The sequence below is a fragment of the Salvelinus fontinalis genome, chromosome 23 (genome assembly GCF_029448725.1).
Source record: "Salvelinus fontinalis isolate EN_2023a chromosome 23, ASM2944872v1, whole genome shotgun sequence".
In the NCBI taxonomy this organism is placed as follows: domain Eukaryota; kingdom Metazoa; phylum Chordata; class Actinopteri; order Salmoniformes; family Salmonidae; genus Salvelinus; species Salvelinus fontinalis.
This window is the reverse complement of record NC_074687.1, coordinates 10,453,605-10,469,867: the sequence shown is the minus strand read 5'-3', so window position 1 is coordinate 10,469,867 and position 16,263 is coordinate 10,453,605. Positions and strand designations below refer to the sequence as shown.

The window sequence follows — 16,263 nt, the reverse complement described above, 5'->3', positions numbered from 1 at the left end:
TTTTTTTGGGGGGGGGGGGATTACTGAAAAATAAAACACTAATATATCTTGATTTATATAAGTATTCAACCACCTGAGTCAATACATGTTAGAACCACCTTTGGCAGAGATTACAGCTGTGAGTCTTTCTGGGTAAGTCTCTAAGAGCTTTGCACATCTGGATTGTACAATATTTGCCCATTTATTCTTTTTTTAAACTCTTCAAGCTCTGTCTAGTCGGTTGTTGATCATTGCTAGATGGCCATTTTCATTTTTTTGTAATGTTTTTTTCTTGTAATTTTTGTGTTATTGTAATATTTTTTTACTACTTTTTACCCCTTTTGGTGTCCAATTGGTAGTTACAGTCTTGTCCCATCGCTGCATCTACCATACGGACTCGGGAGAGGTGAAGGTCGAGAGCCATGTGTCCTCCGAAACATGACCCTGCCAAGCTGCATTGCTTCTTAACACACTGCTTGCTTAACCCGGAAGCCAGCTGCACCAATGTGTTGGAGGAAACACTGTACACCTGGCGACACGAGTTAGCGTGCATGCACCGGGAGTCGCTAGAGCATGATGGGACAAGGACGTCCCAGCCGGCCAAACCCTCCCCTAACGCGGATGACGCTCGGCCAATCATGTGCCCCCTCATGGGTCTCCCGGACGCGGCTGACTGTGACACAGCCTGGGATCGAACCCGGATCAGTAGTGACACCTCTTAGAATGCTAACGCCACTCGGGAGGCACCACCATTTTCAATTCTTGCCATAGATCTTCATGCCAATTTAAGTCAAAACTGTAATTAGGCCACTCAGGAACATTCAATGTCTTCTTGGTAAGTAACTCCATTGAATATTTGGGTTTGTGTTTTACGTTATTGTCCTGCTGAAAGGTGAATTAATCTCCTAGTGTCTGTTGGAAAGCAGACTGAACCAGGTTTTCCTCTAGGATTTTGCCTGTGCTTAGCTCTATTCCGTTTATTTTTATCCTAGACAACTCTCAAGTCCTTGCCGATGACAAGCATACCCATAACATGATGCACCCACCACCACGCTTGAAAATATTGTGGATGGCTCTCAGTGATGTGTTGTGTTGGATTGGCCATAACAATAAGGCTTTGTATTCAGGACAAAAAGTCCCTTACTTTGCCACATTTTTTGCAGTATTGCTTTAGTGCCTTGCTGCCAACAGGATGCATGTTTTGGAATATTTTTTTTCTGTACAGGCGTCCTTCTTTTTGCTCTGTCATTTAGGTTACTATTGTGGAGTAACTACAATGTTGTTGATCCATCCTCAGTTTTCTCCTGTCACAGACATTAAACTCTGTAACTGTTTTAAAGCCACCATTGTCCTCATGGTGAAATCCCTGAGGGGTTTCCTTCCTCTCCAGCAACTGAGTTGGGATGGATGCCTGTATCTTTGTAATGACTGGGTGTATTGATACACTATCCAAAGTTTCATTTCACCATGCTCAAAGGGATATTCAATGTATGCACCTATCTACCAATAAGTGCCCTTCTTTGCCAGGCATTGGAAAACCTCCCTGGTCTTTGTGGTTGTATCTGTGTTTGAAATTCTCTGCTCGACTGAGGGACCTTGCAGATAATTGTATGTGTAGGGTACAGAGATGAGGTAGTCATTCAAAAGTCGTGTTAACCACTAGTATTGCACACAGAGTGTCCACATCGACGGGACAGTAGTGTAGAGGGTAGTAAGTTTTAAGTTCCTCGGCGTACACGGACAAACTGAATTGGTCCACCCACACAGAAAGCGTGGTGAAGAAGGCTCTTCAACCTCAGGAGGCTGAAGAAATTCGGCTTGTCACCAAAAGCACTCACAAACTTTTACAGATGCACAATCGAGAGCATCCTGTCGGACTGTACCACCGCCTGGTACGGAAACTGCTCCGCCCACAACCGTAAGGCTCTCCAGAGGGTAGTGAGGTCTGCACAACGCATCACCGGGGGCAAACTACCTGCCCTCCAGGACACCTACACCACCCGATGTCACAGGAAGGCCATAAAGATCATCAAGGACAACAACCACCCGAGCCACTGCCTGTTGACACCGCTATCATATAGAAGGCGAGGTCAGTACAGGTGCATCAAAGCAGGGACCGAGAGACTGAAAAACAGCTTCTATCTCAAGGCCATCAGACTGTTAAACAGCCAACACTAACATTGAGTGGCTGCTGCCAACATACAGACTCAACTCCAGCCACTTTAATAATGGAAAAATTGATGTAAAAATGTATCACTAGCCACTTTAAACAATGCCACTTAATATAATGTTTACATACCCTACATTACTCATCTCATATGTATATACTGTACTCTATACCATCTACTGCATCTTGCCATCTTTATGTAATACATGTATCACTAGCCACTTTAAACAATGTCACTTTTATATGTTTACATACCTTACATTACTCATCTCATATGTATATACTGTACTCGATACCATCGACTGCATCTTGCCATGCCGTTCTGTACCACCACTCATTCATATATCTTTATGTACACATTCTTCATCCCTTTACACTTGCGTGTATAAGGTAGTTGTTGTGAAATTGTTAGGTTAGATTACTCGTTGGATATTACTGCATTGTCGGAACTAGAAGCACAAGCATTTCGCTACTCTCGCATTAACATCTGCTAACCATGTGTATGTGACAACTACAATTTGATTTGATTTGATTTGAGAGTGAGTCCACTCACACTCACCCCATACCATACCCATACCCACACTCACCCCATACCATACCCATACCCACACTCACCCCATACCATACCCATACCCACACTCACCCCATACCATACCCACACCCACACTCACCCCATACCATACCCACACCCACACTCACCCCATACCATACCCATACCCACACTCACCCCATACCATACCCACACTCACCCCATACCATACCCACAATCACCCCATACCATACCCACACTCACCCCATACCATAGCTACACTCACCCCATACCATAGCTACACTCACCCCATACCATAGCTACAATCACCCCATACCATACCCACACTCACCCCATACCATACCCACACACACCCCATACCATAACCACACTCACCCCATACCATAGCTACACTCACCCCATACCATAGCTACAATCACCCCATACCATACCCACACACACCCCATACCATACCCACACTCACCCCATAACATAGCTACAATCACCCCATACCATACCCACACACACCCCATACCATACCAACACCCTCCCCATACCATAACCACACTCACCCCACACCATACCTACACACACCCCATGCAATGGTCCATATTATGCGATTAGTGTAGCACATGTTTGCTCCTGAACGTTTTTAGGCCATAACATAACACATACGTATTATGTCAACACATTTCAGCTTTTCATTTTTAAAATCATTTCTAAAAACATTATCAACATCTTAATTTTTGCCATTATAAATTCAGGCTGTAACACAACAAGATGTGTAAAAAGTCAAGGGGTGTGAATACTTTGTGAAGACACCATATGTGCGTGTCAGACTCCTCCAACTGGGAACCACAGGGAGATGGCTAGTGACCCAGGCACACAGTTAGAGATGGCCTTAAAAAATGGCCTTATTGAAGAAACCTTATCCCCTAGACTATACTTATTGAATTATGTTCTAAAGGGAGGGACGGAAGTTGAATTGAGACGCTGGGTTTGTGAGTGTGACACGCCATACACCCACAATAACATCTGCTAAATATGACCAATAAAATTTGATTTGATTTGAGTGTGTGTGTATGGGGTGTTTGGAAGTGTTATTGGGTCTGTCCAGAAGTGTGGGTATAGGGTGTGTGTGTGTGTGTGTGTGTGTGTGTGTGTGTGTGTGTGTGTGTGTGTGTGTGTGTGTGTGTGTGTGTGTGTGTGTGTGTGTGTGTGTGTGTGTGTGTGTGTGTGTGTGTGTGTGTGTATAGGCTGTGTGTGTATAGGCTGTGTGTGTATAGGCTGTGTGTGTGTATAGGGTGTCAGCTCAGGGATTCGATCCAGCAACCTTTCTGGCCCAACGCTCTCACCACTAGACTACCTGCCGCCCCTATTCAGGATGGGTATGGTGTGGTTATAGGTTGTGTGTATAGGGTGAGGGTAGGTATGGTATAGGGTGAGTGTGAGTAAGGTATGGGGTGAGCGTAGGTATGGTATAGGGTGAGTGTGGGTATGGTATGGGGTGAGTGTGGGTATGGTGTGGGGTGAGTGTGGTTATGGTATGGGGTGGGTGTAGGTATGGTATGGGGTGTGTGTAGCTATGGTATGGGGTGAGTGTGGGTGTGGGTATGGTATGGGGTGAGTGTGCGTGTAGGTATGGGGTGAGTGTGGGTATGGTATGGGGTGTATGTGGGTTTAGGTATGGTATGGGGTGATTGTGGGTATGGTATGGGGTGTGTGTGTGTGTAGGTATGGGGTGAGTGTTGGTATGGTATGGGGTGAGTGTGGGTGTATGTATGGTATGGGGTGAGTGTGGGTATGGTATGGGGTGATTGTGGGTATGGTATGGGGTGAGTTTTGATATGGTATGGGGTGATTGTGGGTATGGTATGGGGTGAGTGTAGGTATGGTATGGGGTGAGTGTGGGTGTATGTATGGTATGGGGTGAGTGTGGGTATGGTATGGGGTGAGTGTGGGTGTGGGTATGGTATGGGGTGAGTGTGGGTGTATGTATGGTATGGGGTGAGTGTGGGTGTAGGTATGGTATGGGGTGAGTGTGGGTATGGTATCGGGTGAGTGTGGGTGTGGGTATGGTATGGGGTGAGTGTGGGTATTGTATGGGGTGAGTGTGGGTGTGGGTATGGTATGGGATGAGTATGGGTATGGGTACGGTATGGGGTGATTGTGGGTATGGTATGGGGTGAGTGTGGGTATGGTATGGGGTGTGTGTGGGTGTAGGTATTGTATGGGGGGAGTGTGGGTATGGTATGGGGTGAGTGTGAGTATGGGGTGGGTGTAGGTATGGTATGGGGTGAGTGTGGGTATGGTATGGGGTGAGTGTGGGTATGGTATGGTATGGGGTGTTTGTGGGTCCAGGGTGTGTGATCTACATGTCTTGATGAAGATATGTCATCTTTAAAGAATTGTTGTCTTGTTGGCACAACTAATACTAATCTCTCTTTGTGTGTGTGTGTGTGTGTGTGTGTGTGTGTGTGTGTGTGTGTGTGTGTGTGTGTGTGTGTGTGTGTGTGTGTGTGTGTGTGTGTGTGTGTGTGTGTGTGTGTGTGTGTGTGTGTGTGTGTGTGTGTGTGTGTGTGTGTGTGTGTGTGTGTGTGTGTGTGTGTGTAGGTTGTCTGTCTGCTCTTGTTTACCAGCACGCCATGACTCCCCAGGCCCTGCCCTGTAAACTGGTCATCCCTACCAGAGGTGAGGCCAGGAGTGTGTCTGTGTGCGTGTTTGTGTAATTCTGTATTGATACGTACAATGTGGTGTGGGGAATTTCTGAATCGTCTCCTGCTGTGTTTCAGATCTCCACCAGGATGTCCCAGATGTTGCCACGCCAACCAACCAGGCTGACTACCTCCTGAAACATGGAGCAGGTTAGAAGCAGCATACCATTGTGTTGACTATTGGGTTTGGTTGAGCACTTTTCTATGTAATGGAAAGGTCATCTTAATTTTTGTTTGTTTGTCAGCTTTTTGTAACTTACTCTATACCATTTCACTGTTGTCCCCACACTGGTGATGCCACCTCCGTGTCACTATAGGGCAGAGGGTCCGTGCTGACTCCCATGGTAAATCATGTGTCCTTCCTTTTATGAGACTTTTGGTTCCTGACTGCTACATTCTGACCCAGATCTCTGACGTCTGCCTCAGAAGTCTGTGTGTGTGTTTGTGTGTGTGTGTGTGTCTGTGTTTGTCTCATCCTACATCTATTAGACGACAACAACTCTAACAATCCCTGAAATGTTTTCTGTCCAATGACTGAATGGTTTTGGGCCCTGACAGTCTTTTCTCCCGTGCAGCCTTGTCCCAGAAAGCATGTACCGCCTTTGAAACTCTCTTGCATGAAAATGCAGATGGAACCTTTTTTAGAATGTGTGCAGAAACACAGAACTTTAAACCTACTAATAGCAATTGTGAAATGTATGAAAATGAATTCCCTTAACAGCATTGGAAACTGTCAAGAATGTACTGTATTGCATTCAGCATTTTACATGTCAATGATTTGCAAAGCTAGAAACTGTTGTATTACAAAGTATATATTGAGGTCTCAAAACATTAGGAACACCTGTTCTTTCCGTGACAGACTGACCAGGTGAATCCAAGGGAAAGCTATGATCCCTTATTGATGTCACTTGTTAAACCAATTCAATCATTGTAGAATGTTAAATAAGTATTTTTAAGCTTTCAGACAATTGAGACATGGATTGTGTATGTGTGCCATTTAAGTGATGATTTAAGTGCGTTCGAAGGGGGTATGGTAGTAGGTGCCAGGCGCACTGGTTTGAGTGTGTCAAGAACTGCAACGTTGCTGGGTTTTTCACACTCAACAGTTTCCAGTGTGTATGAAGAATGCTCCACCACCCAAAGGACATCTAGCCAATTTGACACAACTGTAGGAATCATTGGAGTCAACATGGGCCATTATCTTAGTGGAACGCTTTCGACACCTTGCAGAGGTCATGCGCCCCGGCGAATTGAGGCTGTTCTGAGGGGCAAAAGGGGTTGCAGCTCAATATTAGGAAGGTGTTCTTAATGTTTTGTCCACTCTGTGTGCGACAAATAGCATTTTGTAATAGATTACTCCACGTTACTCTGATCTTAAGCATACATAATACATCCTATAAATGAAACGAATGTAAACTGTTAATCATGTCACGTCACAACAGAAAGCACTACAACCAAACCAATACGTGTTGTAGCATTGAAAAGCCAGACAGCCCATGACATCATCTCTCTCCTTTTTGACCTCTCTCCTCTTTCCAGTGTGTAATGCACTGTGCTGATTGGCTACATCTCACTCTTTTTTCCCCAGCATGCAATGTGCTGTACATCAACTCGGTGGACATGGAGTCTCTGACAGGACCTCAGGCCATCGCCAAGGCGATCTCGGAGACGATGGCCGCCGCGTCCCCGCCCACCGCCACCGTTGTGCACTTCAAGGTGTCGCCGCAAGGCATCACCCTGACGGATAACCAGAGGAAGTGAGTAGGGAGTAGGACAAACAGGCGTTTATAATGGAGTAGTGGAGGAGGGGTGGAGTATGCGTGTAGTTGAGTGGTGGAGTAGGAGAGTAGTGGAGTAGGGGTGTAGTGGTGGAGTAGGGGTGTAGTGTAGTAGAGGAGTAGTAGGGTGGGGTAGTGGAGTAAGGGTGGAGTAGGGCTGGAGTAGTGGAGCAGTGGTGAAGTAGTAGAGTAGGGGAGTAGTGGAGTAGTGGTGTAGTGGAGTAGGGCTGACATAGTGGAGTATGGGTGTAGTGGAGTAGGGGTGGAGTGGTGGAATAGGGGTGTAGTGGAGTAGGTAAGTAGTGGTGGAGTAGTGAAGTAGGGATGTAGTGGAGTAGGGGTGGAGTAGTGGGGTAAGTATCTGGTGGAGTAGGGGTGTAGTGGTGGAGTAGGGGTGTAGTGGAGTAGGGGTGTAGTAGGGGTGTAGTGGAGTAGGGGTGTAGGGTGTAGTGGAGTAGCGGTGTAGGGTGTAGTGGTGGAGTAGTGAAGTAGGATGGTATAGTGGAGTAGTGGTGGAGTAGTAAAGTAGGGGTGGAGTAGTGGAATAGTAGAGTAAAGGTGTAGTAGTAGTGTATGGTGTAGTGGTGGAGTAGTGAGGTAGGAGTGGCGTATGGGTGTAGTAGTGGAGTAGGGGTGTAGTAGTGGAGTAGGGTCTAGTGGCGGAGTAGTGAAGTAAGGGTGTAGTGGTGGAGTAGTGGAGTAGGGGTGTGGGGTGTAGTGGTGGAGTTGTGACATAGTGGAGTAGGGGTGAAGGGGTGGAGTAGGGGTATAGTAGTGGTGTAGGGTGTAGTGGTGGAGTAGGGGTGTAGTAGTGGAGTAGGGGTATAGGGGGTAGTAAATGAGTAACGGAGTAGGGGTGGAGTAGTGGTGTAGTAGTGGAGTAGGGGTGGAGTAGTGGTATAGTGGTGTAGTAGTAGTGTATGGTGTATTGGTGGAGTAGTGAGGTAGGAGTGGAGTATGGGTGTAGTAGTGGCGTATGGGTGTAGTAGTGGAGTAGGGGTGTAGTAGTGGAGTAGGGTCTAGTGGCGGAGTAGTGAAGTAGGGGTGTAGTGGTGGAGTAGTGGAGTAGGGGTGTGGGGTGGAGTTGTGACATAGTGGAGTAGGGGTGAAGGGGTGTAGTAGTGGTGGAGTAGCGGTGTAGTAGTGGAGTAGGAGTATATGGGGTAGTGAATGAGTAACGGAGTAGGGGTGTAGGGTGTAGTGGTGGAGTAGGGGTGTATTGGTGCTAGGGTGTAGTTTGGTAGTGGTGGAGTAGTGGATTAGGGGTAAAGTGGAGTAGGGGTGTAGTGGAGTAGGGGTGGAGTGTGTAGGGTTATAGTGTAGGGAATACACAAGTAAATACATTTCACCCACCTTTTTTTAAGGGACATATTACCCACCCTTTTTAAAGGGACAGTTCACCCACCTTTTTTTAAGGGGCAGTTTACCCACCTTTTTTTAAGGGGCAGTTTACCCACCTTTTTAAAGGGGCAGTTTACCCACCTTTTTTAAGGGGCAGTTTACCCACCTTTTTAAAGGGGCAGTTTACCCACCTTTTTAAAGGGGCAGTTTACCCACCTTTTTAAAGGGGCAGTTTACCCACCTTTTTTAAGGGGCAGTTTACCCACCTTTTTTAAGGGGCAGTTTACCCACCTTTTTAAAGGGGCAGTTCACCCACCTTTTTTTAAGGGGCAGTTTACCCACCTTTTTTTAAGGGGCAGTTTACCCACCTTTTTAAAGGGGCAGTTTACCCACCTTTTTAAAGGGGCAGTTTACCCACCTTTTTTAAAGGGGCAGTTTACCCACCTTTTTTTAAGGGGCAGTTTACCCACCTTTTTTTAAGGGACAGTTTGCCACCTTTTTTAAGGGGCAGTTTACCCACCTTTTTAAAGGGGCAGTTTACCCACCTTTTTTAAAGGGGCAGTTTACCCACCTTTTTTTAAGGGGCAGTTTACCCACCTTTTTTTAAGGGACAGTTTGCCACCTTTTGCGGAAAAATGCATTAAAGAATAGGTAGCGGGTTTTTTTTCATCGCGACCGGCGATCAGAGCACCTATTTTTTATTTTACAACTACATCACTCTACAAGACTGTATATTGCATTTTTTAAACTGACAACAATATTTGAACCATAATGACAATATTTCAAACGGCTCACTCTGACTGAGGGCTCTTTTCAATCCAACTTGCGCTGTACTGTAGTAGTCTATGAGTTGCTATAGTGCAGTGTGTTAAACCTTGTTTTTACCTAACAGGCGTTTCTTCCGGCGCCACTACCCTATCAACACTGTCACATTTTGTGATGTCGACCCTCAGGAGAGAAAGTGAGTGTCCACACTGAGCTACAACACACACACACACACACACACACGCACACACGCACACACACACACACACACACACACACACACACACACACACACACACACACACACACACACACACACACACACACACACACATACACACACATACACACACATACACACGCACACACACGCACACACACGCACACACACACACACACACACACACACACACACACACACACACACACACACACACACATACACACACACTTTAGGCGACAGTAAACGAAAGGCAGTAATCTTTGCTGTTTGAAATGAATGGGGCCTATGACCTCTTAGTATTATATGTCATGAATATATCATACAAAATGTTACATGATATAATACTGTTTATTTATCTCTCTACAGGTGGAATAAACCTGATGGGGGCACGGCCAAGTAAGTATACAGTTCATGCACTTGAGTACCAAATCAAATTTTATTTGTCACATGCGTCAAATACAACAGATGTACACCTTACAGTGAAATGCTTACTTACAAGCCCTTAACCAACAGTGCAGTTTTAAGAAAATACTTTTTTTTTTTAAAGTTAAAGTAACAAATAATTCAAGAGCAGCAGTAAAATAACAATAGCGAGGCTATATACAGGGGGTACCGGTACAGAGTCAATGTGCGGGGGCACCGGTGTCGAGGTAATTGAGGTAATATGTACATATAGGTAGAGTTATTAAAGTGACTATGCATAGAAAATAACAGAGATTAGCTGAAGCGTAGAATAGAGGGGGTAGTCCTAGTGTATTTTTGTCTGTACTGTTTATAGATTGCCCAACTTTACTCTGAGAGTTGCAGAACCACTGAAGAAAGTGAAGCATCTTAGCTTGATACTTTCAGCAGCTGGTCTTGATGTTAAACACCTAATGGTACCGGTTAGAATTAAGGATAGTTAGATCTGATTTCAAATCAGTTGTTTAGCTTGACCACAATGGTTCTTTGGGGGAGGGGGGGGGACTATTCACTTAGACAGTCTTATCATCAGTTTTTTATTTATTTCTTTTTTATTTTACCGTTATTTTACCGTTATTTTACCAGGTAAGTTGACTGAGAACACGTTCTCATTTGCAGCAACGACCTGGGAATAGTTACAGGGGAGAGGAGGGGGATGAATGAGCCAATTGTAAACTGGGGATTATTAGGTGACCATGATGGTTTGAGGGCCAGATTGGGAATTTAGCCAGGACACCGGGGTTAACACCCCTACTCTTACGATAAGTGCCATGGGATCTTTAATGACCTCAGAGAGTCAGGACACCCGTTTAACGTCCCATCCGAAAGACGGCACCCTACACAGGGCAGTGTCCCCAATCACTGCCCTGGGGTATTGGGATATTTTTTTTAGACCAGAGGAAAGAGTGCCTCCTACTGGCCCTCCAACACCACTTCCAGCAGCATCTGGTCTCCCATCCAGGGACTGACCAGGACCAACCCTGCTTAGCTTCAGAAGCAAGCCAGTAGTGGTATGCAGGGTGGTATGCTGCTGGCATACCCTGCAGTTCCTGACCTGCCTCTAATACATTGGCCCATGTGATTTCAATTAGTACTCTCCTCCATCCTAAATCAAATAAAAGGTGATATTTAGTAGCTCAGACATCAAACCAGGGGAGAGAAGAAGGGATGAAAGCTCCCCACCAACGATTCAGAGAGGAAGAATAGATGAATGGAGAGATGACTGGGCTGAAGATAAAAGAGTGTCCCTTTAGCCAACAAAGCCCAGTGTTGGCAGTCACGAGTTTAGAATTTACAGCATGTCATGGTTTGGGGTTTTAAACTCAGGGATCAAAGTGCCTATGAATTTACTGTTATGAGACTTAGGGCTCAATTGTATAAACTCATATGGTCTAACAGGCAAAAGAGTAAATCAAGTAGACAAAATGTCATTATAATTACTATGAAATATTTATCATTACAGCCAGGGCAAAAAAAAAGGTTAAAAAAAATGCTCCAACCAAATGCTGATAAATAGTGTGAATGTTTTCCCCAAAGTTAGTTTCTGGCCCTGGCTACAGCATAAAGAAAGGCTTCTATTCAATCCGTATCTCTAATGTTCAGTGCTATAGTACGATTTAAATCTAAAGGCTATATTCACCTGTTTGCGGAGACTGCATTCTCTGTAAACGCTGCATATGTCGGCTCAGAAATGTAGCCGAACTTCGCCGATTTGAATTGAATTGAGCCTTAATTAATCCCAAATGGTAACAGTGGCATAGAGCGCCCCCTAGAGACTAACCATGGAACTATAGAGGTGGAAGACAAACAATTCAGCAAAACATTATCTCTTATTAATGGATACAGTAAAGAATGGATGTGTTTGGTTGAACCAGCTCAAGTGATGAGTAACCTTACCTAAGGCCTGAAGTAATAGGCTTTAGCTCAGCGGGCTAAAACAGTCTTGTAGCATGAAAACAACCATGGTTCAAACCCATTTGGTCACACACACACACACACACACTTTTCATCTATGATTCATATGATTTCCTACAGTTGAATTTGACCAGTTAGAATGACATTGACAACATCCCTTCCCGTTTCCAGGTTTTTTGGGTTTGTGGCTCGGAAGCAAGGAAGTACAACTGACAACGTCAGTCACCTCTTTGCCGAGATGGACCCCGATCAGCCCGCCAGCGCCATCGTCAACTTTGTCTCCAAGGTGATGAGCGGCTCGCAGAAACGATGAGCTGACCTTTTGGCGACCCCTGGCTTTAAGTTTTTTTGGGGTTGTTGTTCTTTTTAACTACGGAGGAAATATATTTCCTTTTTTTCTTTTGTGTAGTATACGTTTAATCTTAGGTTTCACCTCTTTCCTTCTGATCTCGTCTTTTACCTGTGTGTGTGTGTCTCTGTGTGTGTGTGTGTGTGTCTGTGTGTCTGTGTGTCTGTGTCTGTGTCTGTGTCTGTGTGCGTGTTTGTTTGTTCTTGGAAGGACTCCTTCGTGGCGCTAACTAGGGGGATAGAGGAAGTGCAGTTTGTGGGGTGTGGCTGTGTAAGATGTTGGTTGTTGGCTATGGGAGACCATTGTGATCTCTCTAGCAGGGTAGCACAACAACAGGAAGAGGAAATCATGTCAGTGATGATGTCAGTGAGTGTGACGCATAAAAAAAGAGAAGAAGAAGTAAAGTTGTGTGATGTAAAGAAGGGTGTTAAGCTGTCGGGTTTGGGCTGGTCAACCAAAGAGTTTTAAAATGCAGCAACGTCACTGTCGGAAGGTATGTTTGAGACCATATTTGGTTAAAAAAAAACATTAAAAAAATGCCTACTTTATCAAAACATTTACATTTTATCTTCTTTCTATATACAAGTAAATACTGTATTTATTTTATTCCTAAAAAGTTTGCGTCTTTGCTTTCTTCGCAAACCGTATTCAAGGACATTTTTGCATGCTGGCGAGTTGAATCAATGTAAATATCACAGAGTGCTCTCATGGTAGGGCGTGGATGACTTGGGGCATAAAAATGTTGTTGTTGGATTTTTTAAAGAGCTTTCTGTAGAGAAATAAAATAAAGACAAAAGTACAGTTGTTCTCTTCAGAACAACAGAACACATCTGACTTCAGAACATCTGTATTGGTCTCCTCCGACTTCCACTGTTCTCGTCAGAACAACAGAACCCATCTGACTTCCACTGTTCTCTTCAGAACAACAGAACCCATCTGACTTCCACTGTTCTCTTCAGAACAACAGAACACATCTGACTTCCACTGTTCTCTTCAGAACAACAGAACCCATCTGACTTCCACTGTTCTCGTCAGAACAACAGAACCCATCTGACTTCCACTGTTCTCTTCAGAATAACAGAACCCATCTGACTTCCACTGTTCTCTTCAGAACAACAGAACCCATCTGACTTCCACTGTTCTCTTCAGAACAACAGAACACATCTGACTTCAGAACATCTGTATTGGTCTCCTCCGACTTCCACTGTTCTCTTCAGAACAACAGAACACATCTGACTTCCACTGTTCTCTTCAGAACAACAGAACACATCTGACTTCCACTGTTCTCTTCAGAACAACAGAACACATCTGACTTCCACTGTTCTCTTTAGAACAACAGAACACATCTGACTTCCCCTGTTCTCTTCAGAACAACAGAACAGATCCGACTTCCACTGTTCTCTTCAGAACAACAGAACACATCTGACTTCCACTGTTCTCTTCAGAACAACAGAACACATCTGACTTCCACTGTTCTCTTCAGAACAACAGAACACATCTGACTTCCACTGTTCTCTTCAGAACAACAGAACACATCTGACTTCCACTGTTCTCTTCAGATCAACAGAACACATCTGATTCCACTGTTCTCTTCAGAACAACAGAACACATCTGATTCCACTGTTCTCTTCAGAACAACATAACATCTGTATTGATCTCCTCCGACTTCCATCTTTTCCCCTCTTCTTCTGAATGGTTGAAGGATGGAGGATAGATAGAAGCTTGTCCAGTTTGGTCCAACTATTCACCTACACAGTGGTATTAGAACCCTTTAATGACGCTGGGAGCTGGCGTCTGCTGTTACCCTTCTAGACCAGCCTGCAATGCACCCCTCTATGTATACATTTGGTTTTGGCTGATTGGTTCCCCATTGTGTGTCTACCATTGACTATCATAAGTGCCACTCCTCTCCGCTGTGCATGTATAAGCATCATGAAAGGTCAGAGTTCACTGCTGATTTTTGAAGAGCGGACAGGCAACGAGAGTCCAGGTTGCTATGGCTACAGCATCAAGCTCTCTCTCTTCTCCTTTGGAACATTAAAATGATTCTACCCCTGCAACCGTAAAGATTAGTAGAGATTGGGAGAGGCCACTATCTTTACAGATCAGCCTGTCAAACGTGTAACACCCACATCCTACCCACAAGTAAGATATATAAATATATACAGATACATATATAGATATATATATATATATATTAAACATGTTTCTTTTTTTGCTCTGTCACTCTTTTAACTCATATAATAATACATTGACATATATAGTCTATACATAAAGATTACTGAGTGTCGTAAAAAAAATGATTTTATACTTTGGCAAAGATTTATAAATCATGAGACTGAACTACATCAAAATAGATGGTGTAAGGTATATGTATTTTAAAGCTTTGCTTTAAAAAAAATTCACTGCATTACTTTGTTTATGTTATGAGTCTCTGTATAAAGCATCCTTTGGTAGGGGGGAGAAAGAGCGTCTAGCAAAGTTCTTTGTTGCAAATTTGTGCCAACATTTACATTTTTTTGTCAAAATAAACCTGCCTAAAATGGAATGGCCAGAGTTAAGCACTTAAACGTGAGATATCAATGCACCTATGTGTAGCTGTGTGTTCACTGCATGTTTGGAGGCCAGATATTCTTTCCGTGACAACTTCCTCTATCTAACATCGCAGGTTTAGGGAAGCGCCACCGTATTAAACTCTTAAGCAATTATTCATTTTGTTATGTAGGGCCTACTGCCCTCATGTGGTGAACCAAAGTTTGACTATCCATTGTGTTTTTACTACAGTGTTTTAACTGTGATTTCAGCAATGACCTTCAATGGACTAGCGAAACTCAAATGGCTGAGTTTAAATGATTATTTTCAGAATATGGAAGACAAGTATTATCTCACTTTTTTGTCCTTTATGATTTTGTGAATGTCCTCATTCAATTGGATTCTGTTTGGAGCAGATTAGTCATACCTCAATGGTCAAATCTACTCCAGTGAAAAAAGAACTAGCGTTTACACATGGCATTCTGTCATGTCAAAATACACACTAAATATTTGCTTGTCCACTTCTGTTATCGCTTAATGTTTTGTATCAACTGGGTCTTTTGTTTTTAAGCTCCACTGGGTCTTCTTGGCATCTGTACTCGTTCCATTCTGTTCCAACCGTTCATTCCTCTTCAATGAGAATCCCTTCATTTTAAATGAATTGTATTTATTATTTTGATGAGTCTCCACTACTGTAAAACTTGACGAAAGCATGGTTGATTCTGCATTTTTCTATGAGAAACGTGTGAGAAATGCTTGTCGGTTCAATCCCCCTCTACCACAAAACGAATGTCAGTCTCACGTTATTTGGCGTGTAAGAAGTCTCTTCTGATGTACATGTGGCCACTTTGAGGAAATAGCCTTAGAATGTGTGCATGAATGTGCTACGATGCCTGTACAGAACTGTATGTATTTTCATTTGCTTTATTGTATGGCTTTTGTTTCTGAGAAGAAAAAAAAACATATTAAAAGTAATTTGTGTTTTTTTGTTGTTGGAAAAGTCTGTGTATTCGGTTTTACATACAAATCACAAACACAATATAAATAATATACTCAACAACAAAAAACTGAAAGAAATAACAACTATAAAGATACCATACTTCAGACAAGTTAAACCTACACTGGGCAGAAGGTTAGGTTAAAGGTTAAAGGGGCAATCTGTAGTTAATACAGGACAAAGTGGACACACCACCATTGTTCCTGTAAACAGCCATGGGATAAGGGTGGAGAAATGCAACCACTCTCACATTCACAGACAGTCATGGCCACAAAGACCATCCACTGGACCAAAATGAGTTTACTATGTTGTTTATTACAATTACGTTGTTTACAAACAACAGACAAAAACAAGTTTCTGATTTGTCAAGAGGCATAAGGCATCCACAAGTTACATTCTTCAATAATCACTTGATATTTTAAGTACAGTGCATTCGGGAATTATTCAGACCCCTTTCCACATTTTGTTACGTTACAGCCTTATTCTAAAATGTATTGCATATTTTTTTCCCCT

At 43.6% G+C, this 16,263-nt stretch overlaps 1 protein-coding gene across 5 annotated transcripts in view; it reads left to right on the top strand.

The window, feature by feature from the left end:
- Positions 1-15,737, top strand: part of LOC129820836 (tensin-1-like) — a 310,756-nt gene extending 295,019 nt beyond the window's left edge. For 4 of the 5 annotated variants that reach the window (XM_055877855.1, XM_055877852.1, XM_055877853.1 and 1 more), the window contains 7 exons: positions 5,289-5,366; positions 5,468-5,539; positions 5,707-5,733; positions 6,978-7,146; positions 9,401-9,469; positions 9,863-9,892; positions 12,044-15,737. In XM_055877855.1, coding sequence (XP_055733830.1) covers positions 5,289-5,366; positions 5,468-5,539; positions 5,707-5,733; positions 6,978-7,146; positions 9,401-9,469; positions 9,863-9,892; positions 12,044-12,185 — 587 coding nt within the window. In that variant the 3' untranslated portion in view covers positions 12,186-15,737. The remainder of the gene's footprint in view (positions 1-5,288; positions 5,367-5,467; positions 5,540-5,706; positions 5,734-6,977; positions 7,147-9,400; positions 9,470-9,862; positions 9,893-12,043) is intronic. The other variant, XM_055877854.1, reaches the window with a different exon arrangement.
- Positions 15,738-16,263: the final 526 nt, after the last annotated feature.